Here is a 25,362-nt window from a genome sequence, read left to right on the forward strand (position 1 = left end):
GCAATTAGTAGTTTTCTTAAAATGCTTTAAAGATGGCTAGTGAAAGCCCACCGAACCCTTGAGGATCTAGGTTTTAGAACATCTATTTCAGCTTCCGTTGTGACAAGCAGAAAGCCACTGTGACCAAAAGCAAAGGCAGAGAATGCAGTGACCGTGTCTTGGGCCATGTTTTATTGTCTATGCAGCTCTGCTACTCAGTGGGTTCTTTATCTCAACCTCAAAAAGGAAGCATCTTGTAAACTGTTTGCCCCATGACGAGACTGAACTGTCACAGGACCTGTAAGAAAGCTTGTTACATATTAAAGTTTAAATATGCATCTGTTATTCAGATAATTACAACAGAGGGCTGGGATTTATGAAAAGAAGTTACAGCTGGTGGCTCACGCCTGTAATCCCAGCTACTCAGGAGGCAGAAGTCAGGAGGATCACGGTTCGAAGCCAGCCCAGGGCAAATAGCTGCGAGACCGTAGCTCAAAAAAGAAAAAAAAACCCGTCACTAAAAAGGGCTGATGGAGTGGCTCAAGGTGAAGGCCCTGAGTTCAAGCACCAGTACCACAAAAAAAAAAAAAAAACCCAGAAGTTAGAAAGATGCTCTGCTGTTAGTACAGGATGTTTTTATTTATAAATAGTAGAACATTGGTAGTTGAGGAACGGAGCTAACAAGCTGAATTCAGAGAAATTTTCTTTTTCTTTCAGTACGAAAAGCTGTGTTGCTTTCCAAAGCCAAAAATCAAAGTGTTTTTGTTGGTGATGGTTAAAGGATGAATGAAAAAACTGATGTATCTTTGAGTGTAAAAACTTAATATGGGGAAAAGAAGAAACATTGTATTTCAGACCAGTGTGGTAGGGCATGTCTATAATCCCAGCCTACTCAGCAGGCAGAGGCAGAAGGATCTTCAGTTCAAAGCTAGCCCTGGCAAAGTTAGCAAGTCCCCACCCCAAAAACGAAACCAAAAGCTATGGGTGTGGCTCAAGCGGAAAAAGTCCACAAGAACCCTGGGTTCAACCCCCAGAACCAAGGGGGGAGAAGAAGTCACATTTCACATTTCAGAGGAGTTATAATTATAACTACACTTGTAACAATTAAGTTGTAAAGAAAATAAAATTAAAACTTTTACATTACACTAAAAATTTTAAAGAATTTTGTGGTGTCGGGTTCATTGGAACTATCAATATGAGTTCATGATTTGATTTGATTTGATTTGATTTGATTGTGGTACTGGGGTTTGAATTCAGGATCTACACCTTGAGACACTCCACCAGCCCTTCTTATGAAGGATTTTTTTGAGATGGGGTCTTGCAGAACTATTTGCCTAGACTGGCTTCCAACAGTGATCCTCCTGATCTCTGCTTCCTGAGTAGCTAGGATTACAGGCGTGAGCCACCAGTGCCAGAAAGAACTGGAATTTTTATGGTTAGAAAATTCAAATTGTTATAGGCCTGAAACCACAAAGGACCTAACTTAAAGGGTTCCTACCAGCCAACTTGTGACAAATCAGGCATTCCAAGAGCAAAAAATAACCATAAGTGATTGAAGCAGGTGAGTCTGTAGAAACACCTTTGGTGAAATTTGGTAAGCAGATTTTATTACACAAAAAAGCAAAGTGCCAGAAGTAGCAGAGACACTCCTATAGGCGTCCAGTGTGGGGGAGCTGCCTAGGCAGAGATAAAAACATGCTTGAGCCTGGCACTGTGGCTCATACCTGTAATCCCAGCTACTCAGGAGGCAGAGATCAGGAGGATCAAGAATCAAGACCAGCGATGGCAAATAGTTCAGGAGACCCTATCTCAAAAAGCCCAACAAAAAACAAGGCTGGAGGAGTGGCTCAAGTGGTAGAGCACCTGCCCAGCAAGCGTGAGGACCTGAGTTCAAACCCCGGTGCCACACACAAAAAAATTACTGTCCACAAAACTTCTAAGAATCAATGACAAACATAAGCTACCAATAAAACAGTGTTCAAACTTGTTGACAGACACGTTGCGGAAAGGACAATACATATGTTGAATAAAACATGATAAGCAATGTCTGGCAGTATTGATGAGGCGGGAGTTACACAGCACAATGAGATGTCATTTTAGCAAATCAGATTTACAGAAGGTCAAATTAAACCATAGCAAAAGCCAGTGAGGATGCTGAATAAAAAGACTGCTTCACTTCTGGCGCAAGTGCAAATCAGAAGAGCCAGTTTCAGGAAAATTCTTAGTAGCCACGGACATTCACCAGGTTGTGGGAGTTCTGCTGCTAGTCAGTTCCCCAAGAAATTCTTGCAAGAATGTTCACTGCCACCTATCATGGTGAAAACAGGGAAACAACTCAAATCTCTACCATTTTATTATTATTTTTGTGGACACAGGGTCTCACCGTGTAGCCCAGGCTGGCCTTGAATTCTCGATTCTCCTGCCTCAGCCTCTGAAGTGCCGGGATTGCAGAGGTGCACCATCACTCCCCACTTCAAACGTCTCTTGACAGGAGGGTGGTGTAGCAGAGAGTGCAGGCTTCCCCTAACCCTGGGAGCCACTTTCCCTCCTTCTAGGACCCCTGACTTTAAAATAGCAAGACATGTATTTATCTTCTTTATTTCAACCTGCCCTGTTTTTAAAAGAATTATTAGTATAAGAATAAAAAAAGCAAAAAAAAAAAAATAACAAAATAGCATAAATTAACTGTACAAAGGGGTTTCATTATGATATTTGCATACATACACATGATCTACTTTGATCAAATGCAACCCCATCTATGCTCCTTCTTAATCTCCCTCCTCCTCCCACCTCCTTTTCACAGTTTTTAGTGAATTTCTTTATGCTATGTTCACACACATATATATGTGCTTCTATTACACCACTCCATCACCCCCTCCTTTCCCCCTCTCCCCTTCCTGCCCATCCTTCCCAAATAGTCCCCTTTTACAATCCTAGAACACAGATTCTTTTTTTTTTTTTTTTGGTGGTACTGGGGTTTGAACCCAGGGCTTCGCACTTGCAAAGCAGGTGCGCTACCATTTGAGCCACTCCCCCAGTCCATTTGGCTCTGCTTATTTTTGAGATGGGGTCTCGTAACTTCTTGCCGGACTAGCCTGGAACTGTAATCCTTCTGATCTCAGTCTCCCAGATAGCCAGGATTATAGGCATGAGCCACCAGCCCCAGCTGGACTCCTGATTTTTAACCAGCTGCACAGAATAGAAACTTTTATTCCTCAGCCTCCGTTTTAGCTAGATGGGGCCACAAGAACAAGTTCTGCCCAATAGGTTGCAAGCAAAAATGTAACTGAGTTGGAGGTGCATTTTTGTAAACTGATAATAATAGCAGAGGGATACTTCTCTGGAGAGGGACCCTGCCACCCGAGGGTGCAGTGAAGGTCTTCCCTAGTCCTGAGGTACCAGACACTGAGTGGGGGTGTCCCTTCACCTCACAGGACCAAGAAGATTCATCACCAAGGTTCTGCCTCCCAGAACAACCCCCCATCAAGCTTAGAGCAAAGGAAGCAATTTCTGCCTTTTAAAGGAAGCTACTTTGTCCTTGGTTTTGGTCAAGGACAGGTTCAGGGCACCAAGACTTTTTTAAAATTCACACTGTATGTTTCTTACGCTGTCCTGTTCCAGCTGCAGGGCTGGGTGAGGTGGTGGCCTGGCCAGCAGGTGTAGTAACTGTGCAGCCTAAGAGCAGATCTCAGGGGCAGAGAGGGGCAGCTTTTGTGCCTGCTGGAGAGTGACCTCACAAGACCTGGGAGATGCGGATAGCTAGGAGTGTGGTTTCCAGAGCCCCAGGAAGAAAGCAGCGTGGGTGGTTGAGGCCCAGGGCGCTTCTCTGCACATCCAGGCCTGATGCCACCTTTCCAGAAGCTGCCAGTGGAGCCCTGCTAGGGTCGACTGGGCTGTCTTCACAAACCTGCCACATCAGCGACTAAGGCTCTTGCTAGATCCACACCCCAGCTCCAGGAAATTGCTGGGTGTGGTGTGCACCACAGGGGGTGGGGAGGGGTCGTGTCTGAGGTTGAATAGGTCAGGGAAAATGAGACATGGGAAAGAGGCGTCCAGAATTCAGAGGTAAACGCTATTATTAATGAATAGCTTGATTAAAAGCACACAGCACTACTCCTCTAATTATAGTTATATTTTAAATAGGGTCTCGCTTTTATGCCTGGGCCAGCCTGGACTGCAATCCTTCTAACTATGCTTTCAGAGTAGCTGGGATTAAAGACGTGAGCCACCACATCTGGCTACAGGCATTACTTTCACTTTAAGCTGCACACTCCCTCACTAAACTGCAACATACAGTTTTTTAACAAATGCTGCTCTCTCCCTGTGACCCTGTCATGGGGAATGGAGTTTGATAGGACTGAAGTTTGAACTCAGGGCTTCCCACTTGCAAAGCAGGCACTTCACTGCTTAAGCCACACCTCCAGTCCCTTTTGCTCTGGTTATTTTGGAGATGAGGTCTCGGAGAACTATTTGCCTGGACTGGCCTCAAACCTTGATCCTCCCAATCTCAGTCTCCCAAGTAGCTAGGATTACAGGTGTGCGCCACTGGCATCCTGCTTAATAAGATGTACTAAGTGAGCAGGTGGGAGGTATTGTGGGATTTTGAATACACTATCCCACAGCCTGTGTAAACAAAGGTGCAGGTACATATACACAACCAGGGGACACACCACAGACTATGTCACAGTCGCTCTTGAGGGAAAACTGAATAATGCAGAGAAGAAAATACACACTCTTGCGACGTTTGAATTTTTAAATCACATTTTTACACTTCCTAGATATATCAACTATTAATTAACATTTCCAAACATAGGTTTGGAGTGAGCAGTGGCTACGGGAGCCTGTACATAGGGTCTATATAGTACATAGACTGTACTGAGTGAAAGGTTACCATGGAGCCCCCAGCCATGTGGGGTGCCAGCATTGAAAAGAGTGACTGTGTGAGGTAAGGTGGTAATGATGCAAAGAGAAAAGTGGTTGTGATCCAGAGGGTGGCACTAGGTGGGGGACAAGCCTGAGACTCAACCTGTGCAGGGATGAGAGCCCTCAAAAGTGACAGTAATGTTTTAAATAAACACAGGAGAGTTTTTGCACCGATTATTGGTTCCCTTCCCAGCCGCCTGCTGAAGACCTGAATAACAGGGCAGCTCTGAGCTCAGTGTTAAAAATGTGTCAAGAATACCTTGCCAGGGCTGGCGGAGTGGCTCAAGTGGTAGCGCGCCTGCCTACAAGTGCGAGGCCCTGAGTTCAAACTCCAGTGCCACCAATATATGTGTATGCGTGAGCGTGTGTGTATGTATAGATACAGATATAGATCATGTCAGGATGGTGACACTGAGAAGGGATCTGGCTTTTGGAAACAGTCAAAAGTCATTTGGCTACAAGTTTGGTTCTTAAAGGAGCTAAGTGGAAAACTAAAAACAAAGTGTGTGGGGCGATCTCGGGCTCCCAGGGGACCCCTTTAAGTGTGTGTGGGGGGATCTCGGGCTCCCAGGGGACCCCTCTAAATGGGGTGCTGAGGGGGGGTGGTGCCAGCCCTGCAGCTCAGCTCTTCTTGCGCAGTTGGCTGTACTGCGCGCGGCCCAGGATGGGCTCCATGACGCTGGGCCGGAAGAAGCTGTCACTGACCCTGCGCGCGGGCTTGTCGCGGGGCGTGGCCAGCAGGCCGGGGCGCGTGGCGGCTGGCGGCTCGGCCCGATCGTCCGGGCCCGCGCACGAGGGGACGCTGAGGCCCCGCGTGCTGCGCAGGCCGGCGCGGGGCGGCGCGGGGCGCGGCGCGGGCTCGGGGCTGGCGGGCCGGGACCCCTTGCGCTCGGCCTCGGCCGGAGGGTTGTCGATGTCCCGGAATTCGCTCTCCGGCTCCATCAGCGACAGCCTGGGGAGCTGAGGGCCCGCAGTTAGGGTTCCCGCTGGGCCCACGAGGACCCAGTGCGCCATGCGGGTCCTAATCCTCCCGGGGTGGCCAGTGGATGGCACAGGCTGCGGTGTGGGGCCGCAGGATGGGGGACATCGAGGGGGTGCCTTAGTTCCTGACAAGTCTGATGGCTCCCCTGGGTGGAACTCCTGGACAAGGCAAGCTTTGTCTTCCAGTGTTGTCACACCCCTAGCCATCCTCAGCTACTTCCCTAACCCTGCCTTGGCTAGAGCTGTAAGCAGTGAGGCCCACGTTTGGCCAAGCCAGGGTCAAGGCACCCTTACCTGGGTATGTTTGGGGCCCAAAGTGAACAAGCTGCCTGCCAAACCTCGCCCCCCAACGCCCCTTGCTGGGAGTGACAAAATGACCTGGCAGGCTTTCAGGGCCTCTTCTGCCCTGCTCAACCTGAAACTTGCTCTGGGAAGGGGCCTAGGGGCTCCCAAAGAGATGACATTGGTGTCCCTTGGGTTTTTCAGTTGGTGATAGGTGATAGAATTGGGATGGGACCAGATGCTGTCCCCTCTTGGTTCCCCGGAAGCCTCCCTCCAACTTCACCCAAGCAGCTGTGTGCTAACCTGTCAAATCCTTCAGCTGGGACCTGAGGGGTGAGGGCTGAGCTGTGGGGGACCCCCAGACTGAGACTAGGAGTCCTGTACAGGTGGGCAGGGGTGCAGGGAAGAGGACCCAGGATGTGAAATTGTTTCTGGGGTGGGAGAAGGGTGTCGAGGGGCTACGGAAAAGCAGGGGGGCGCTGCAGTCCCTTCCATCAAACCTGCCCAGGCCCCTTTGGGAGAAGGGAGGCTGCCCCCAGGGTGGGACTCACCGGCACATAGTGCACCACTGTGTCCACCACGTTGTCAGTAACACCCTTCAGGGCATCTGACAGGGACATGGCCCTGGCCTTGGTGGAAGAGACAGCCCTGGCTGGTGTGAGGTGCAATATCCTCCCTGCTGTGTCCAGCACAGCTGCAGGTGCCCATGTCACGGCCGAGATGGTGGTCTGGAGTGTCTTCTGTAGGGTGTGTGCCACGCCACCCAGAAGGCCTTGCGGGCTGGGCAGGGCTGCTACCTGAGGGCCAGACAGAGTCAGCAGTTCTTTAACGACCCCAGTAGCCCCAGAGTGAGAGGGAAAAGCAAGTGGACACCCATCTGGAAAAACTTTAAGCCTGGCTCTGCCACTGACTGTGTAGCCTTGGGCAAGTCACTTCCTCTTTCTGGACCCAAGTTTCTTCATCTACAAATCAGGACAATAATCTCTCCTGCCTATTTAGGAAGTCGGCTGAGAGTGACTTCATCTGCTGTGGGTTTGGGGCAAGTACCAAGTCCCAGGGATGGGGACAGAGACCTTATTGCACCCTAGGCCTCTGTTTCTCCTCTCCCTCCCCACCACCACCACCGTGGGCTGTGGGCGCTGAGGCTTCTGCTTGCTCACTCACCTCACTGAGCTTGTTCTCCTCGATGTCCGAGCCTTCTTCTTCCTCCATCTCTTCTCCCTCTGTGTCTGTCTGGTCATCATGGTCCTCCTCCTGGGAAGCCACCAGGTTGTACAGCCAGGGCACCCGCACCTCGCTCTTCCGCCTAGACACCACCTGCATGGCTGCTGATGCACCCCACTGGGCTAGGCTGCTCTGAGGGAGGGATGGCAGCAGACCGCTGGCTTAGCAGCCCTGTGACAACCCAGCATGGAGCCCAGCAGCCATGGCCCTTGCCCCCAAAGCAGGCCTGGCCCTGCAGACTTTTCTTAATACTTTTTATTCAGTGTTAATTTACAACACTGAAGGACACACATATTTAGGCCACCGCTCTATGAATTTTTGTGACTATACCCTTGTGTAACTACAAGATAAAGACCATTTTCCACACCCCCCAGGATCTCCTGTACTGTTTGTTTGTTTGTTGAGACAGGGCTTCACTACATGGCCCAGGCTAGTCTGGAACTTAAGATCCTTCTGCCTCAGCCTCCCAAGTAGCTGGGATTATAGGCATGCACCTCCATGTCCCACATGTCATTGCACAAGCAGGGCCTCCTTGCTGTACAGCTTCTGGGTACACCGTTCTATGTTAATGGGAGGTGGCTGAGGTTCTGCCCACACCAGGCTGGGCCCACACTGGTAAATGACTCCTGGTGTAGGGAACAGAGGGAGACCACCACTCCTGTATTCCTATGGCCACAGCACCTGGCACACAGTAGGTTCTGCCACTGAGCTACACCCCCAGCCCGATCTTCATCCTTTTTTTTTTTTGGTGGTACTGGGATTTGAACTCAAAGTTTCATGCTTGCAAACCAGGCACTCTACCACTTGAGCCAAACCTCCAGTTCATTTTGTTCTGGTTATTTATTTATTATTATTATTTGTTTTTTGCAGTGCTGGAGTTTGAACTCAGGGCCTACACCTTGAGCCACTCTACCAGCTTCTGTTTTTGTGATGAGTTTTTTCGAGACAGGGGCTCTCAAACTATGTGCCTGGGTTGGCTTCAATCCTTGATCCTCCTGATCTCTGTCTCCTGAGTAGACAGGATTACTGACATGAGCCACCAGCACCCAGCTGTTCTGGTTATTTTGGAGATGAGGGCTCTCAAACTATTTGTCTGGGCTGGCCTTGAACCACGATCCTCCCGATTTCAGCCTCCCAAGTAGGATTACAGGTGTGAGCCACTAGCACCCGGCTTCAACCTTCATGCTTTAATGTTGTTCTGGACACCCAAAGTCCCGGACCAGATGGAATAGAGAATGTTACGTGGGCAGAAGAGACCAGTGGGCCCATAGGGATCCCGGACAGAGGGTCAGGCAGAACTCAGGGTTGACACTCACCATGGGTGCCACACCCGGAACCCACATGGCCAGGGCATGGCCCTGCTTCAGCGCCCAGGCTGTGGTCTGCATGGTGTGTCTTGAGAGGGTGTTGGCCAGGGCCCCAATTCTGCTCGAGAGACTTGGCTTGGTCTTGGGGGCCTTCTGGGCCTGCTGACACCCAGCAGCAGGGGCTGAGTGGGGATTTGGGGGAAAAGGAGAGAAAACAGATCAGAGAGGGGCTGAGAAAGTGGTGGGGTATCTTGGGCTGGAAAGCTGTCATCCTCAATCCACCACAAAGCCATGGTGATAAGCACACTCGCTCCCCTTCTTTATAGGTGGGGTGAGAGGACTGAAGGAATATGGGTTCCTCTGAAGACTCACACTGGGCCTTCCCTGTCCCAGAGTGGTGGCCAAAAAGCCTTGCCACCTCTTCCTGGTTCCCAGGGGCTAGGTGGCCAGCTTACTCCCCTGGGGAGTCAGTGGGCCTTAATGGCAAGTACCTGTCTCTTCCTTGGCGGGAGGGAGGAGGAGCTCTGCCACCTTCTCAATGCCGCCTAAGGCCAGGTCAGCCCCTCCAGAGGCCAGCCGGCCAGCTCTGGTGTTGGCTGCGTACTCCGCGGTGTCCTTGACCACCCCCCAGGCGAGTTCACAGCCGGCCAGAGTGGCCCCCAGGACCTTGTCTGAAGTGCTTGCAATGGGCACGCTGATGCTGTTTCTGGCACTGCGGAGGCGGGTGGAGATGGTGTCCTTCAGCTCAGAGGCGATCTGGGGGAATTGGGGGAGAGGGGCAGTGACGTGGGTCTCATTAAAAGGCCTAGCAGACTGGCATCCACACTGGGCACCTGGATTAAGCTGGAATGGAAAGGGAAAGGGCTCAGCCCTCCCCGTCCCAGACACCTGGATCTCCTGACTTCATACCCCGGCACTACCTGCCGTGATCCTGCCCAACCTGTGAGGACAGCACCAAAGCACCCCCTGGATGGCACCTGTCCTGATACCCTCTGCACACGAAGCACTTCCTCTTCCAAATTCCTGTCCGGTTTCCTGTGTCCTTCCCTTAGAACGCTGCAGACATTCCCATCTGCACTTACGTAGGCTATGGATGTGGTCATTTTTCCTGTAAGTTCTACACTGAAAGGATTTGCCTTCCTCCTCTGTAGCTTGGGGGCTCCTTTGTGATAAAGACATGTTGCCTTTTACCTGGAAAACCCAGAGTAGGGAGCACTGGGGAGTGAAGGCCCAAACAGCCCTGCTCTCTGTGGTCTCCACTCCAGGCTGTGTGGCCAGGGAAAACCTCTACTTTTCTCACCCGCACAATGGGGTAATAAGCCCTATCCCAGAGGGTGGCAAGAGGATTAAGTGAGAGGGCCTCATGGAGTACAGGCCATGTCCCTGGCCAGGACAGGGCTCAGGAAATGTTTATGGGAATGTTTACAGTCAGTGAAATGGCTGAGGTCAGAGACTGAAGCTTTCTCCCCTCAAAACACCTAAGGTGGCCTTAGCAGAGCCACCACGTGGCCAGGTGCTTGGTCTCACATTCTGCAAAGGGTTGGATGTCAGGGACGTGAGACCAGAATCCTGGGACATGAGTGGAACCCACGATCTTAGCTGCTTGTAATCACCTGATAGTCCAGTTCAAACCCACAGAGGCCCAGCTCCCGGGACTCCAGTCTCAGGAGACAAAGAGATCCACCCCAAGTGGCCCCCAGGCTTGGGCCTGCTGGCCTAGAAACCCTACTCCCATCTGTCTGCACTGGGAGAGGAGGAGCCTGGTGGGCTGCCTTAGGGGAAGGTGGCCTCCACAAGCCTTTGGGGCACTTGCCACAGGAAAACAGGAAGACTCAGTCATATCATCAACTGCTTTCCTTCCTCAGAGGCCATGGTGCCAGCGTGGGGAGCTCACCTTTTCAGGAGGGTACTGGAGGGCTGGGATCTTTTCCTCCAGGTGGTCCAGGCCTCGGCATGCCAGTTCATTGGCAGCTGTGACTGGAAGGGAAGGTCCATGTTGGGGCGAGCCCTGCACCCAACTTTAGGCCCTAGCAGTGGCTTGGACCTTTGGGCCCTCAAATGCTGCCTCCCAGGCATTGGAGGACCTGAGGGCCTTTGCCATGGTTAGCCTCCATCCACTGGGACTCCTTGAGGCCAGGGTCATTTTAGGGTTTGTCAGACTTGCCCTCAAAGCCCAGCTTCAGCTTCTGCACAGCATGTGACTTCAGGAAAGTTACACCTGTCCGAACCTCAGCTTCCTCTTCTATAAAACGTCGATTCATGGCGCATTGCAGGGTCATTGTGGGAGGACATGATGGAAACTACGAATTGCCAAGAACCACTGCTCTCTCCAATCCTCCCCCCACCCCCTACCTGCTCCCGCGCTGGGGTGAGCATGAGGAAGAGGAGAACACAGGTGTCGGTGGAGGTGGGTGGCAGCCTTGGTATGGTGTTGGCCTTTGGGGAGAGAAGGGGCCAGGACCAGGCCTGCTTAGACCTAGTGACACACCCCAGTCTCAGCCGTGCAGGCTCCAGATTGTCTGTAGCCCTCAGCTTTTAACCACTAGAAGCTGAGAGCTGACATAGGAAGGGGGTCACGGCGGGGGGGGGGGGGGCGGGGGAGAATGAAGAGTCATCCCAGGGGATGCAAATGCTTTAGGGGATACTGTTTAGGGGCTGCTAAGGACATAGCTCTGAGGTCACAGTCATGGAGATCACGGTTTTAAAAAACACTTACAGAAATCCTTTCATTTATTCTTTCAAGCATAGGAGAGCCTGGCTCAGCTGTCTTCTGACTGGGGAGACTGAGCCTCACTCAGGACAAGTACTTAAGGAGTTTGCAGGAGAGAGGCCTTTGTATCTGTCTGCTCCTGTTCACTGGGTGGAATCCTCAGATCCCACACATCTCAGCTTAGGATGGTGGAAGGTGCTGGACTTCTCAGCCCTGTTAGGAGCCCTGCCTTAGAGACCTTATTTTCCCATGGAGCAGAACAGTGCAGGGGGCAAGGGCACTGCCTGGATGGCAGCTCTCTGCTGCCCCCTCCTGTCGTGAGCTGGTATCACCAGCAGTTGGACAGAAGTTGGGCCTGGTGCCCCTTCCCTTCTCCCTTCCCACCCTCCAGCACTGCCAGCCTCTTGCCCACTGCCTTTGCCTCGGTGCCACACTCTGCTGGTACTCGCTGCTGCTGCTGCTGCTAGGGTGGGCGTCTGGTCTGCACTGGCCCCACTCTCACCACCGCCCACATAGCTCTGCCACTCTTTCCCCTACAAATTCTATGCCCCATCATTGGCATCCTAGGCAAATGCTAGCAGGACTAGAGCTGAGGCGTATGTATAGGCAAACATCTGCACCTAAAGTTTTATATTGATAGAGGACAGGCAGACAGACAGAAGGGCAGTAAGCATCAGGGGACAGACGGGCAGCTGCTAAGTGCCTGAACTCACACTGGGTGGACAGCCTGCGGACCACTGGCTCCATGCTCCAGGCAGCCAGGCTGCTGGCACCCTGCACACCCTTCTCGTAGGCATTGCACACGGAGGCCACCAGGGGGTGGGCTTCCTTGGTGCTGGTGTAGGTCTTCTGGAAGCACTCACAGGTGCCGCTCACCACGGGCAGCTGCAGGACCCGGAGCAACACGTTCTCCTGCTCCTGTCAATGAAGGAACACACTCAGGTTACCCCACGCCCACCCCAGCCTCAGGGAATGTGCCACTCATTGGTGAGGCTAGCCTGAGTCCGGGTGATCTGGAAGGGACGAAGGCCAAAGATGTCTCTGGGAACCGGGAGAGTGAGCCTGCCACGCCCTCCTGGTCACAACTCAGGCTCTGGAGTGGTACTGAGGCAATCACTGCTCCCCAGGGACCAAGCCATCCCATCCTCCTCCCAGAACACCCTTTGTAGACTTGCTGGTAGAGAGCAAGTTCTTCACAGACCTGTCTGGAGTTTTGGTCCACCTCTCAATGGTGGCCTCTTCTAAACATCCCCCTGGTCTTTCTGAACCACTCTCTGTAGGTGCTGGTCCCCTGCCAACTAGGTCACCTTCCCTCTCATGCCCCTCTCTGCCAGGTGGAATACAACATCCTCCCCATCAGTCCCTCTTGACGCTTCGTGACTCTCCTCCCTCGAATCAGAAGCCACCGTGTCTTTCCCGGGACTGTCTCTTCACCTATCACACTGTGCTGTCATTATGCGTGTTAATCCTTTCTCCCAGGAGACTGCTGTCTTTGTGTCCCAGTGCCCAACCCTGCCCCGGGGAAAGTTAGCTGGAGAAATGTAGAATGTGTAAGTTTAGATCTGCCCAAGTGCACGGAACCGCAGAATCTTGGCCTCCAGGGAGGGCTCTGTAGCGAGAGTCCTATGCAGACATCTCCGCTAGACTTGTGTTTCGATGTCTCCTTGGATGGGACTGTCCCCTCATAGAGGGCCTGGGTTCCTTGATGGGCAGCTTTACTGAGGTGAAGTCTGCCTCCACCCCGGCCTACTCTGCTCTGGAACAACCTAGAACAAGTCTATTTCACCATTCATGGATTGAGCCTTCTCATCTTTAAAGTCAAATATGTCTCCCCTAGAATTTCCTTCTCCACTCAACATAGCTCCAGTTCCTGACTTAGTTTATAAATGGCCACTGAGGTCTAGTGGCCCCCTCCTCTGGAAGGCTATAGTTTGACATTCCCTTTGTTTTTTTGCAGGGGCGGGGTGTACTAGGGCTTGAACTTGAGCCACTCTGCCAGCCCCGGAATCTTTCTTTCTATTCTTTCCTTTCTTTCTTTCTTTCTTTCAGCAGGACTGGGGTTTGAACTCAGGGCCTCACACTTACTAGGTAGGCACTCTACCACTTGAGCCACATAACCAGCTGTGTTTTGTGTTGGGTATTTTTGAGATAGGTTCTCACAAACTATTTGCCCAGACTGGTTCACACCTCAATCCTCCTGATCTCTGTCTCCTGAGTAGCTAGGATTACAGGCATAAGCCACCCACACCCAGTCAGCCCAACCTTTCTTTTTCCTTTTTTTTTTTTTGTGCGGTACTGGGGCTTGAACTCAAGGCCTACACGTTCAGCCACTCCACCAGTCCTTTTTTGTGAAGGGTTTTTTTGAGATAGGGTCTCATGATCTATTTGCCCGGGCTGGATTCAAACCTGGATCCTCCTGATCTCTGCCTCCTGAGTAGCTAGGATTATAGGCATGAGCCACTGGCACCCAGCCCAATCTTTCTTAAAAACATAGCTCAGATTTGAAGACCATGCTCCTGGTCAGTCTGAGTATTTGGGGTACAGTGAAATCATCCCTTCTTTTTGGGGTGCTGTGCTTCTAGTAAAGCATTTAGCTTTCACAGTGGTCACGTCAACTTTACATCGTTTAGGAACTTTAGTGGGAAAAGTCTGGTTCTTGAGTAAAAGAGTGGCCTCTACTTGTGCAGAGGGAAGCAATGTTTATCAGGCACCTTTATGCTCCAGGCACAGGTCTAGGTGCCTGGATGACATGACTTCATTTACTGCTACTGGAGACCCTCAGAATCAGCATTGTCACCTCACTGTGCAAATGAAAAGACTGAGACTCAGAGGGGAGAAGTGACTCGCAAGAACACGCACAGCCAGGTTTCCAAGTCAGGTTGGAATGGCGTATCTGGGACTGCTTCCAAATAACACAAGGTAGGGCACTGGTGGGGGTGAGGGTGACACAGATTGGTCATGGATTCATGGTTGTTGGCGCTAGACCTTACGTTCTTCTGCCTAGAATTGTTCACATAAAAAGTCGTATGAGACAATTTCCCAGGTCTGGCTTAGACGATTGAGCTCTGGATAGCTTTGAATGCAGCTCTGTGGCCAGGTTCCACCCTGGAGGTGAGGGCCTAGCCTGCCCTGTTTGTAGGAGGCCGAGTTAGAAGAGCCACCAAGGAGACTCAGATACTGGACAGATCAGGCCACAACCACAATATTTAGCTTTTCATTCTGCAGGCGAGCTAGAAATTGGTGCTAGAACAAGATTAAGATTAAGATTATTCTAGCATTTTGGACAGAGCCTTCAAAAGTTGTCTTGGACACAACCAAAAAGAAAGAGAGGCAGGGAAAGTAAGAAGCCTCCATCTGTTGGGGAGGCTCGCTACACCTGTGAACATTCTATGCCTCTCTGGGCACTATGATTTAATACAAAACTGGGCACAGTGATCCTGAGTGCAAAGGTTAGTTAAAGCTTACTTTGAGACAAGATAGTTGTCCTATGGGTTCATAATTTTTAAGTTTTACTATTTGAACTGTGCCCAAATCAGGGAGACCTTGGCGAGAGGCACCAAGTACACCCAAAAGTATCAAAATCACTCCAAGTCACAGTGAAAACCAGGTCAGAGATAAACACCAACTCATTCCCACACACAGCAGCCCAGGCTGTGGCACCAGAAAGGTGCCACTCACAGTATGGACTCGCCAGAGTCACAGGTAGCAGGGCTCTGCATGAACTATACTTTCCACTGAGCGGTGGACTCTTAAATCCGGGTTCCCTTCCTTTCTGTCCTCCTTAGCTCCCAATCAGTATTTCTGTCCTTTTTCTCCAAGGTGCTTAGTTTCTTTTTCCCAGATCCCCCAACCACCACCTGCATAAGTAATGAGGGAGCCAGACTCTGGTGGCTCACGTCTGTAATTCTAGCTACTTGGGTTGCTGAGACCAGGAGGATCATGGTTTGAGGCCAGTCAGGACAAATAGTTTGGGAGACCCCAGCTCCAAAATAACCAGAGCAAAATGGACTGGAGGTTTGGCTCAAGCGGTAGAGCGCCTGCTTTGCAAGTGCAAAGCTGAGTTCAAACTCCAGTCCCGCCAAAACAAAAAAAGTAGAGAGGGCAGGAATAACTGAGTCAGAGTCAATATACTAGGATCATGGTGTAGACACATTTTGCTAGAAGTTCCCTAAATGCCCCTCCCTGTCCTTCTGCCTCCCTCAGTTGTCCATCCCATCTCACATGAGCCGGGTTACTTACAGGGAGGTCTCCATCCAGCAAGGCTGGGCCCTTGTTCACTGCCATCCTAGATCTTCACGCTGCAAAGCAGATCCCCAGGTCACCAGAAGCCTGCAGGCCTGCAATCCACAGGGTCAATTCCCACCTCTCATGGCTGCCCACCCAGCCCGGGCTGCTTGAGAGCTGGGAGCCCAGCAGAAGGCTTGAAGTTGAAGGGCTAATGTCACACACATGAGCCAAATCTTAGAGTCCTCTGGCTATGAGTTACTCTATAGCCTACTACTGGTCAAGACTGACATTTCTTGTAAGCATTCAAGACAAATGAAAAATGCACATAGCCATAAGAGATAAAAAGGTTTTAGATTACGTCTCTGGGCTCTTAAATGAAGGTCCAAAAGAGACTAAAAGAATGAGTTTCAGGTTGAATATGCTTTTACGACAAAGCTGTGGGAATTCCCTCCATTTCTAAGCTATCTATGTCTTCTCTCTATGCTCAGTCAGGAAAGCCATCGCTGGTAAAACAGTAGCTATTTCATCTGTGTTCTGGAAAATCTAGTGGTCCCAGAATGGCTACTCTGCACTTCTGGTCTTTCACCTTGAATATTTCCCTGCAAGTCTCTCCAGCCTCAGTAAAATTCCCAAAAGGCCCTTACCCTCACCTCCTTCTCTCACAAACAAGCCAGGTAAAGCAGACAGCCCACGACCCCCCACTCACTGCAGCTGACGGCCGCCTCAGTCTGAAAGCCCAGGCTGCAGAGCGTCTCCTCCTAAGCCCAGACTTCACCCACTGCAGGGAGTCTTGGGCAATGCTTCCCAGGCCTCCCAGCTAGAGGAGGGCAGAGGGAAGACAGAGCTGAGGCAGTCAGTTGCCATGGTTATCTGGGTCCCCTGGGCTCATCCTAGCTTCTATAAGGACATTTAGCCAGTGAAGACATACAACATGGAGCTGAAGCAGATCCAGGTGCAGAGGGTTTATTATTCCAGAGCCATGACACCTCAGTTCTATACTTCTGACTCTCAAATGGCAAAAATTTGCTTTCCACAAAGAAGACACTGAGAACCGGCAGAGTGGCTCCAGTGATAGAGCCTGCTTAACAAGCACGAGACCAAGTTCAAACCCAAGCACCACCAAAAATTAATAATAAAGATATTGAGATATTAAACTCATAAGCTCTACAATCTAACATAATTCTGTCATCTTGGGTGATGGTATGGCTCAAGAGGTAGACCTCTTGCCTAGCATACATGAGGCCCTGGGTTCAATCCCCAGTGCTGAAAAAGAAAAGTAATTCTGTAATCTTTGGTCCCTTTCCCCAGAGGGTTCCATAGAAACAGCTTTCAACCATTTCTCCCATTACTTCTTATTTACTGCAAGAGTGAGCATTGCTAGTATGATTTAAACCCACGTAAGGTCAGGGTCCACCTGAATGTATTAGTCATTGATTATGGTGATAAATTGGCCTCAAAGGACTTGAAACAGAGTTGGGGTGTGGGGGTCTTGACGATCAGGACTTTAAGAGAGCCATTTGAACCTCGCTGAGTTCCTAGTTTGAGAAAACGTTGACCTTTACCTGGCCTACCATAGCAGCAGAAGAGGCAGTGGGAGAGGCCATGGGCTTTGTTCTACGTCTGGAGAAGTGAGTGTAATGACATTCCTGCTTCAAATGGGAGGATGGTGGTGCAAGCCAGGGTCTTCAGATTGTCTGAGAAGGGTCCCTTAATTAAAAAAGATAACAGGGCACCGCTTATGCTCCTTGGTGCTGACAGAATGACATAGATTGTGGACCCTCTGCTAGGTTGTCTACCGTGGGCAACAGAGTAATAGGGCACTGGGAGGGGAGAAACAGATCAAGATAAATTCTTGGTAATAAAGGATCTATGGGGGGGGTGGCAGTACTGGGATTTGCACTCAGGACTTCACACCTGCTAGGTAGGTACTACCACTCGAGCCACGTCCCTGCTCACAAGTCTGCATCTGTGATATAATAAAGTAGGGACTGAGGTCAGGAGAGGAGGCAAGCAGTATCTTCCAATAGAAGTGATAACTGTTTGGGCTTTTAAACTCTAAGACAGTAATGCAGAGGAAAGGAGGTGTACAAAGAAGTAGCTTCTGCCCTCCCCTGGTGTTCAGGGAAGAGTTGGGACAACCCTGGCCAAAGGGCAGTCTGCATTCTCAGTAGTAGTGGCTTTGGGCCAGGGGGAGTAAAGGGCTCCATGCCTAAAAGCACTGCTGACAAAGCTGGCCCTTTGGTCTTTCCAGCAGGGATTCTAGAATGTGGGTGAAAGGTAAGAAGTGGTGAAAGGGCCAAGGAAATCCCAAGGGAGGAGGGAAGCGCCTGATCTCCAGCAGCACTCAGAGGGCATGGAGTTCTTTCTTCCTTCCATGCTCCCCTCCCTCCACATGAGAGCAGGGACCTGGATTACCTTGTTCCCAAGTGGACCCCTCAAACCGAGCATGGCACTTGTTGAATAAATCTCAGCTAACAATGTTAGATTGTGAATGCACTGGCCTGTACATCTATCTTTGGTTTTTGGAGTTCCCTATGCATGTGGAGGCTTGGGAGTGGGGAGGCTTTGCTGAGAGGAGGGAGCAGGGCACCATGAAGGTTTCCACAAACTCTAGTAGAAGACGTGGCATTTTGCAACCTCCCCACCACCCCCTAACTTGCAGAGGGCAAAAGTAACAGGACAAATGCCACCAGCCTCCAAGAACTCAAGGCAGCTTCCCAGGTAGAAGCCAGCCAGGATGGCCAGGCCTGCTGTGAGCACCTCAGCAGGGGAGGAGTGGTCTGGACCAGCTTCTCGGATGAATTCTCCCACCTCAGAGGCGCCATGTAAAACCCCTCCAGCCCCGTCTACACCACCCCTCCAGCCCCGTCTACACCACGTAGGACGACTCATCAATCACAGTCCCAGCCCATAGCCACAGCCACAAGTCAATTTTGTCTAGAAATTTATTGGTCACCATCAAGCTCACAGTGGAGGGATTTGAAAATCAGTCACGTTTGTGGGAACAATTTATTCAGTGCACGTTTCTGTTCTCATCTGCATCCACGTAAGTGGCATGTCATTACTGGTAGTGCCAACACTGGCCTCCTCTGTGCTGGCATCGGTCTCCCCACCTCATGCCTCTCAAACCAAAGCACACAATATGCAAGATGGGAAGTGGGAACTTAGTAAATGTCACTGAGTCAATACTCCCACATCCTCTTCAATGGTCCTTACTGCTTTATCCCACCTCCCCCAGTCACCCAACGAGGAAATCTCATTTATTACAGAAAATTGTGACCTGCCTACATTCACAGAGGAGACATGAAATTTTTAACTGCATAAATTTTTAAGAAAATTAATGTGGAATCGCCCAAACTGCTATGTGGCTTTAAATAACAACAATCTGGATGGCAAGTCTATATAGTTTTAATTTTTGAAGGATAGAATAAAAACCGCTAACAAAAGACCTAAATTTGGGGAGAGAAGAGGCAAAAGGCAGATTCTGGAGCCCTGTAATTCTACTCAGTTACAAAGGCCACACCACGCCAGGGAAAGCACCCAGAAGGGACCTGGACGAGCAGCTTCTGATCTCAGCTTGCTTGTTTGTTTGTTTGTTTTCCAGGGTCAATTTCCTCACCTGCCAGGTCTACCTAACAGGCACCGTGTGACCTTCCACCTACTTTTGCCTCAGCTAGTCCTGACTTTTACTCACAGCATTACTGAAAGACACACTTCACACCACGAAGGTGCCTGGTGCTTTTCTGAGTCTACTTTCAGGATTCGGCAAGTACACCGGTGCAGTGACGGTCATGGCCAGAGGCTGTAAGTCCGGCTCCTGTCCATCCTGCTATGGATGGGGGTGGGGAGTAATACCTGATGGGAGGAAAAGGGAGCCACAATCAGACCAGACAGTGCCATGAACTGGATCCACACAACCTCGGCCACACTGAATCGCAGTGTTAACATATTAGTTTGACAGAGTATTTTTCCAACTTTTTCATTCAACAAACACTGAGGCTTTACTATGCATGTAAGAGAAGCTCAGTACATGTTAGAGGAAGGGAGAATATTCAGAAATCCAGAAGTCACTGACATGAGAAAACATGCATCAATCTTCACACTCCATTCTCAGCCCCATCTATGTCCACATTACAAGTTGCTAAGCACAGTGTGACACGGTCTGTGAGAAACACAAATGTCTGTCCCGCTAAGCTGTCATTTTTCAAGCAGGTGCTGGTCCTTGGCCTCCAGCAGCCTAGCGGATCTTCAGTTTCATTTGAGGGTACACCACAGTGATGATGCCTGCCACAGAGGACACGAGACCGCCCAGTCCTATGATGCCAGCATTGGACTTATAGATCCCCAGCTGGTTCAAAGGGATCAGGATGTCACAGAAGTTCTTCACTGTGTCCAGGAGCAATGGAGGATGCCGCCTGAGAGACTGGAACAGGAGCAGGAGCAAGGACTGTAGCCACTCGGTCTCCTCATCAACCACGTGATACCCCACAGGGTCCTGGGATGACTTCTCTCTCTCTGCCCTGTCGTGTGCAACACGTCCCATCTGCAGGGAGACTTCGTACAGATCCCTGATCAGGCTCATTACAAGAAAATAGTAGTAGTGGCGGGCGGCCCTCATTTGCCATTTCTCTTTGTTGATGCCAGAGGTGAGGCCCACACTCTTTGCCCAGATGATGGTGTCACAGATGAAATACACCACTCGGTTCAGGTTGGCTAGCGTGAGGCACACGCGAGGCACCGGGTCACTGGCGCGGATGCTCTGCTCAGTTGCCTGGACAGCATGGACCACGTTGCCCAGTCTGAACCCTGCAAGAACCCACACAGTCAACGGTCATTCCGCTAGTCTGTGATGAGAGGGCAGAACCCCCATGTCAGGGTGAAGAGCCAGCCAGCACTGGTGTCTTACCACCTGATGGCCACGTGAGGCTCAGCCTGAGCTCAGGAAAGGAGAGGGAGTTTACAGTATGTTAAGGACACCTATAATGATCCTGAAAGGCACAAAACATGGTGACCACTAAGATTTATCTCCTTCATTTCAGTGAGCACCTTAACACTGACTTGCATACTCCAGGCAAGGTTAATCAATTGTGTGTACTGCTACATTTGAGTATGGTAATACTCAAATCCTATCCTTCTTCAGAAGGAAGGATCCATATAACATGAACTCCAATGTGCCATTCTCATACATTATCTATTTTCCAGATAGAAGGCTGCCTTAAAAACAAAACAAAACAAAACCCACCATTAGGGCTGGTAGAGTGGCTCCAGTGGTAGAAGCATCTGCCTAGCAAGCTTGAGGCCCTGAGTTCAAACCCAGTACCACCAAAAAACCTTCCAAAAATCATCATTATCACTTTGTCCTTTCTCTGGTCCAAATTCCTTTGGCCACCCACTGTTGAGAAGACAAAGTAGGGAACAGGATACCTAATTTTCATGTGAAGCTCTGAGTTGAATTAATCAGCCATCAAAATGGCGTGTCCTTGTGCTGGCATACAACTTAATCAATTAGAGACCATTGGTCAACAAGTATTTCTCGAGCACATACAGGACACAAAGGAAGTGCTCTACTGTGGGTTCAGCAAGTGCCACAGCATCTGCTGTCAAACACTTACAATCTCAGAAGAGTACTAGCATTATTTTACCAAAACTAGTGCAGAACAGTATACAGAACACCTGCTTCAACACATGAATTCCAGGTTCCGGTTCTGGCCTTACACTAACTGGTGGGATGACCTTGGATCTGCCTTATGGATTTTCAAGACTCATGAGTTCACTAATCTAAAGGACCTCTGAGCAACAACATTCCGAAGAACACGGGCCAACAGTTCTAATCTTAGCCTTCAAAGGCAACAGAAAAGCTCACTTACCTTTCCCAACCCTCCACTTGACAACTCAAGACTTAGCTATCAAACTAGTTTCTCAGTTTGACATTGATCCTCCAATTCAATGTTTGCTTATAACAGTCCTGAGCCTTTGGTAAAGGAAACCACCCTTCCAGAATGCTCCTTCCATCTCTCCAGCCACACCCCAGGTTCCACCTCCTCCAAAACATCTTTCTTTTCCTCTATCCCAGCTAAGGAATGTACCTTTATGAAGCAGGTACTCAAAATCAACCGGTCAATGTGGGATGTTCTAAGCCCCATTTTCATGCTTCTGTCCTCAATGAGTTAGGTGTGCAACTCCTTTGACACTGGACGATTTCCCAAGATGACTTACCATGAAAGCGTATTCAGGAATACATACACGAAGCACTGCCCTCACTTTTAGCTTTCGCGTGAAAGAACTCTGTAAGTGGTCTAAGAGAACACATCCATCCACACCCTGCAGCAACCCTCACGAGAAGATGGGAGAAAGCCAGTCTGGAAAAAGAGGGTCTGGGATAAAGCTAGTCTGTTTCTCTATGAAGCCAAAGGGCTCACAGGAGCCAGAAGCTCATGCTGGGGACTGCCAAGTCATTGCAGGAACTGAAGATGCACTAATGCACTGGGTCCCACTAGGATATGGTGAGCACCAAAGGTGAACACAGGAGAGTTTATGAATGGCTCGCAGCAAAACATTTAGCCATTTGGGCCTGTAACTCCATGAGGCCTTACTGGCTGACTTCATCAATAATCTTGGCTGGCTGGAAATTAAGACCTTGGCAGCATGTTGTGAGGGACAGGGTCTGAGGCTGAGGGTTCTAAACCAGGAGCCACTGTCCCTTGAGACGGGTACTTACATTTCCGGCCAGTGCTCACATTGGACTCCAGTTTCTTGAGCTTCAGTACCACCTTGTCTTTGCCAGGTTTAGATTCTAACAAATACCTAAGCAACATGCATGTATACTGAGTGGCTCTGAAATGGAAACAGAAAATGAGGAAATGATTTACAAACCAAATAAAACTTGATTCATGAAGGAAGGGAAAGTAAAATATATCTTGCTAAAGGCAAAGAGAAAAATCTTGCTGAAAGCAACGTTTATGACACAATTTCTCCTGTAGCATCTCCTATAAGAGCAAAAGTCATTCCACAGGAAGGCCAAAGGGTAGAACATGCAATGAGAACACAAGACAAAGGTTACGACAGAAAGCTGTGCAATAGTGCAGTGAGAGCTCCCCGAGGGCCTTCTGCTGGCACAGAAACGGAGTAGTCCATGTGCAGAAATCTCCCTTGTCAAGCCTGCAGAGATCCACACTTGCTATGTGACCCAATGCAGAATGAGTATCTGATGCCTAAAATAAACTTTCTACCACTTTCAATCTCCTACTTATGTGACAGGAAACAAACTCAAACCAGAACCAAGTGAAAAGTCCACAGTTGGAATGCTGCTTAATTTTTCTAAAACTAAAGGTCCAAATAAACTGGTCGCGGCGGTACACACCTGCAATCCCAGTTCTTAATCCCAGAGTCTGAGGCCAGCCTGAATAACATAGTGAGATCCCGTACAGGACAAGACACATCAAAAGGATCAAATACACGCCAGAACACAAACTAGGATGTCTTTCAAAACTAATTAGTATTTTACATAAAATATGGACAGAATCCTGTTTCATAATACCAATACTTCTTCAATTACGTGATTGTCATCGTGCCTGCAAGTAACAATGACTTAGTGAAAAATACAATAAATGAGAAATTTGACATCACTCCTGTCACACATCCAAATGCCTCTGGAAGTAGATGTTGGTGCCACCGCATTTGAGCCCCATATGAGATGAATATTATTCTCAATAAAAAAGGGCACACTTTCCAAAAAGGCTTACTAGCTTGTGGGACTGAAGTAAAGAGAAAACAAGGCTGGGGTGGGCTCAGCCTTGGCAAGGCTGGAGTACAGCACTTGCCTAGCATGAGGAGGGATCCCTGCTTGGATCCCTAGTATCACAAAAATCAGAGAGGGGGAGGGTTAGGGAAGAGAGATATGAGCACTCCCTCTTTTTTTTTTTTTTTCCTTTCTTTTCTGGCGGTACTGGAGTTTCAGCTCAGGGCCTCATGCTTTCCAGGCAGGCACTTACCACTTGAGCCACACTGCCAGCCCTTTTATTTTTTTGCAGTACTGGAGTGTGAACTCAGGGCCTACACCTTGAGCCACTCCACCAGCCCTCTTTTTGTGAAGGTGTTTTCCGAGACAGTATCTCAAGAACTATTTGCCCAGGCTGGCTTTGAACCTGGGATTACAGGTGTGAGCCACTGGAGCCCAGAAATAACAAACCTTTTTTTTTTTTTTTTTTTTCGTGGTACTGGGGTTTAAACTCAGGACCTCACCTTTGGTGGGCAGGTGTTCTACCACTTGAGCCAGTCCATGCCAGTCTTTTGTGTGTGTGTGTGTGTGTGTGTGTGTGTGTGTGATGGATTTTTTTGAGATAGTCTGGGGACTAGCTTTGAATTGCAATCTCCCTGATCTCTGCCTCCTGAGTAGTTAGGATTACAGGTGTGAGCCATTGGCACCTGGCCCTGTCTCTTTTTTAAGTATGCTTCCTGGTAGAAGGCTCAAGTGACTCCTGTCAATGTTCTTTCCTTTCCCGGACTGGTCTAAGAACAGGAATGGGTCTGAAAACGAAGCATTATTTTAGGAATGCCAGTTCTTCATGGAGGTTATACAGATCATTGAGAGAGAGCTGGGAAATGAATGGTAGAGAAGCTCAGATTTTGCTAAATGATTATTTTATTAACCAATCTCCTTAATCAGGGTACATTCTGGGCACACGGAAATGATAGATTGTGACTTCAATGAAGCCTGCATTTAATGCAACCATTCATTATTAGAAAGACTTAGTAGTTAAGAGGTGAACACTGGAGTCAGCTGTGTGGATTTGCCTCTTGGGCTCTGTCACTCAGTACCTACTAACCAACTCCTGCTTCGGTTTCCTCATCTGTGAAATGGGAGTATTTAGAGTATCTACCCCATATGGTTGTGATGAGGGTTCAACAAGTTAAATAGTTGCAAAACGCTGAAAAGTTGGCTTCCCAAAGTCTCCTAATTGTGACTCTTCTTGTGTTTGGATTAGCACTTGGACATGCAGAGGAGCAGAGCTATTAAACAAAACTGCAACAGTAACTTTTAAAAAAAAATGATTCTTGAGCAAGAACCAACCAAATCTCTTAAAAGAAACATGAAGGAGGCTTGGTATGCAAGACACTGGCACGGGATGTGCCTTGAAGGTGCAGTTAGTCCTAAAACTTTCTGCACTGTGTTTTTCCAGTCTACAAAACCATTTCACACACACTATCCCAATGACACAGACCGGGCAAGATGAGGATAAAGAAAACCCGTTTCTCCATAAGCACTTTACAACCAAATGGCTTGCGTCCCTGAGCCACAAACTTCAACCCCAAGTCTCTCTAAACGAAATCCCTTGGATGGAAGTTAAGTGGCAAGAACTCAGTCTTCCTTTCCCAGGAAAGCTGGGAGAAGGCGGCACTGGGGTGCCCACCCCACTGAACTTAGGGTGAGGGGGTCCCCAGCTCCCTCAGCGTGCTTCGTGCTGGATTTCCTGGGCTGTTAACGTCCTCCTCCGGGTGCCCGCGTCCGGAGTCGCAACGAAGGCCGCGGGCACCTGACTCACCTGAAGAATCGGTCCCGGCCCTGAGTCTGGTTGGTGAAGCGAGTGAAGGCGTCCATGGCACCCAACCCAAGGCCACGCGTCGCACGGGCTCACTGTGGTCCCCGCGGTCCCGGGGGAGACGCCGTATCGGCTGAACACACCGGGTGGGCGGGGCCGAGGCCTCTCTCCCCGCCCATGTGGGGGCGGA

General features: G+C 49.7%; 2 protein-coding genes across 9 annotated transcripts; both read right to left on the reverse strand.

Moving 5' to 3' along the window:
* Positions 1-4,718: 4,718 nt before the first annotated feature.
* Plin1 (perilipin 1) lies at positions 4,719-16,486 on the reverse strand. 7 transcript variants are annotated; one of them, XM_074061659.1, is made up of 9 exons: positions 16,340-16,486; positions 15,646-15,704; positions 12,120-12,324; positions 10,591-10,673; positions 9,188-9,452; positions 8,706-8,878; positions 7,330-7,419; positions 6,717-6,962; positions 4,719-5,862 (listed from the first exon to the last, which is right to left on the reverse strand). In XM_074061659.1, exons 2-9 carry the CDS (start codon positions 15,688-15,690, stop codon positions 5,524-5,526), a joined length of 1,446 nt encoding a protein of 481 aa, XP_073917760.1. In that variant the 5' UTR covers positions 15,691-15,704; positions 16,340-16,486; the 3' UTR covers positions 4,719-5,523. The 7 variants fall into 7 exon arrangements, with proteins under 7 accessions (XP_073917760.1, XP_020042676.2, XP_073917755.1 ...); XM_020187087.2 differs by having other exon boundaries at positions 7,330-7,521; XM_074061654.1 differs by having other exon boundaries at positions 7,330-7,521; positions 15,646-15,743; positions 16,340-16,476.
* Positions 16,487-18,564: 2,078 nt separating this feature from the next.
* Pex11a (peroxisomal biogenesis factor 11 alpha) lies at positions 18,565-25,350 on the reverse strand. 2 transcript variants are annotated; one of them, XM_020187086.2, is made up of 3 exons: positions 25,176-25,349; positions 22,352-22,467; positions 18,565-20,439 (listed from the first exon to the last, which is right to left on the reverse strand). In XM_020187086.2, the coding sequence occupies exons 1-3, from the start codon at positions 25,229-25,231 to the stop codon at positions 19,871-19,873; spliced, it is 741 nt and encodes a 246-aa protein (XP_020042675.1). In that variant the 5' UTR covers positions 25,232-25,349; the 3' UTR covers positions 18,565-19,870. The 2 variants fall into 2 exon arrangements, with proteins under 2 accessions (XP_020042675.1, XP_073918259.1); XM_074062158.1 differs by lacking the exon at positions 22,352-22,467 and having other exon boundaries at positions 25,176-25,350.
* Between the last annotated feature and the right edge of the window lie 12 nt (positions 25,351-25,362).

Source organism: Castor canadensis, chromosome 19 (assembly GCF_047511655.1).
Source record: "Castor canadensis chromosome 19, mCasCan1.hap1v2, whole genome shotgun sequence".
Classification (NCBI taxonomy): domain Eukaryota; kingdom Metazoa; phylum Chordata; class Mammalia; order Rodentia; family Castoridae; genus Castor; species Castor canadensis.

Coding starts and splice junctions, on each gene's coding strand:
- Pex11a (XM_020187086.2), bottom strand. CDS start 25,231: ATGGACGCCTTCACTCGCTTCACCAACCAGACTCAGGGCCGGGACCGA. Junction 22,468..25,175: donor GGCCGGGACCGATTCTTCAG/GTGAGTCAGGTG, acceptor TTTCCATTTCAG/AGCCACTCAGTATACATGCA. Junction 20,440..22,351: donor TGTGAGCACTGGCCGGAAAT/GTAAGTACCCGT, acceptor GGGTTCTTGCAG/GGTTCAGACTGGGCAACGTG.
- Plin1 (XM_020187087.2), bottom strand. CDS start 15,690: ATGGCAGTGAACAAGGGCCCAGCCTTGCTGGATGGAGACCTCCCT. Junction 12,325..15,645: donor TGCTGGATGGAGACCTCCCT/GTAAGTAACCCG, acceptor CTTCATTGACAG/GAGCAGGAGAACGTGTTGCT. Junction 10,674..12,119: donor CCGCAGGCTGTCCACCCAGT/GTGAGTTCAGGC, acceptor CTTCCCTTCCAG/TCACAGCTGCCAATGAACTG.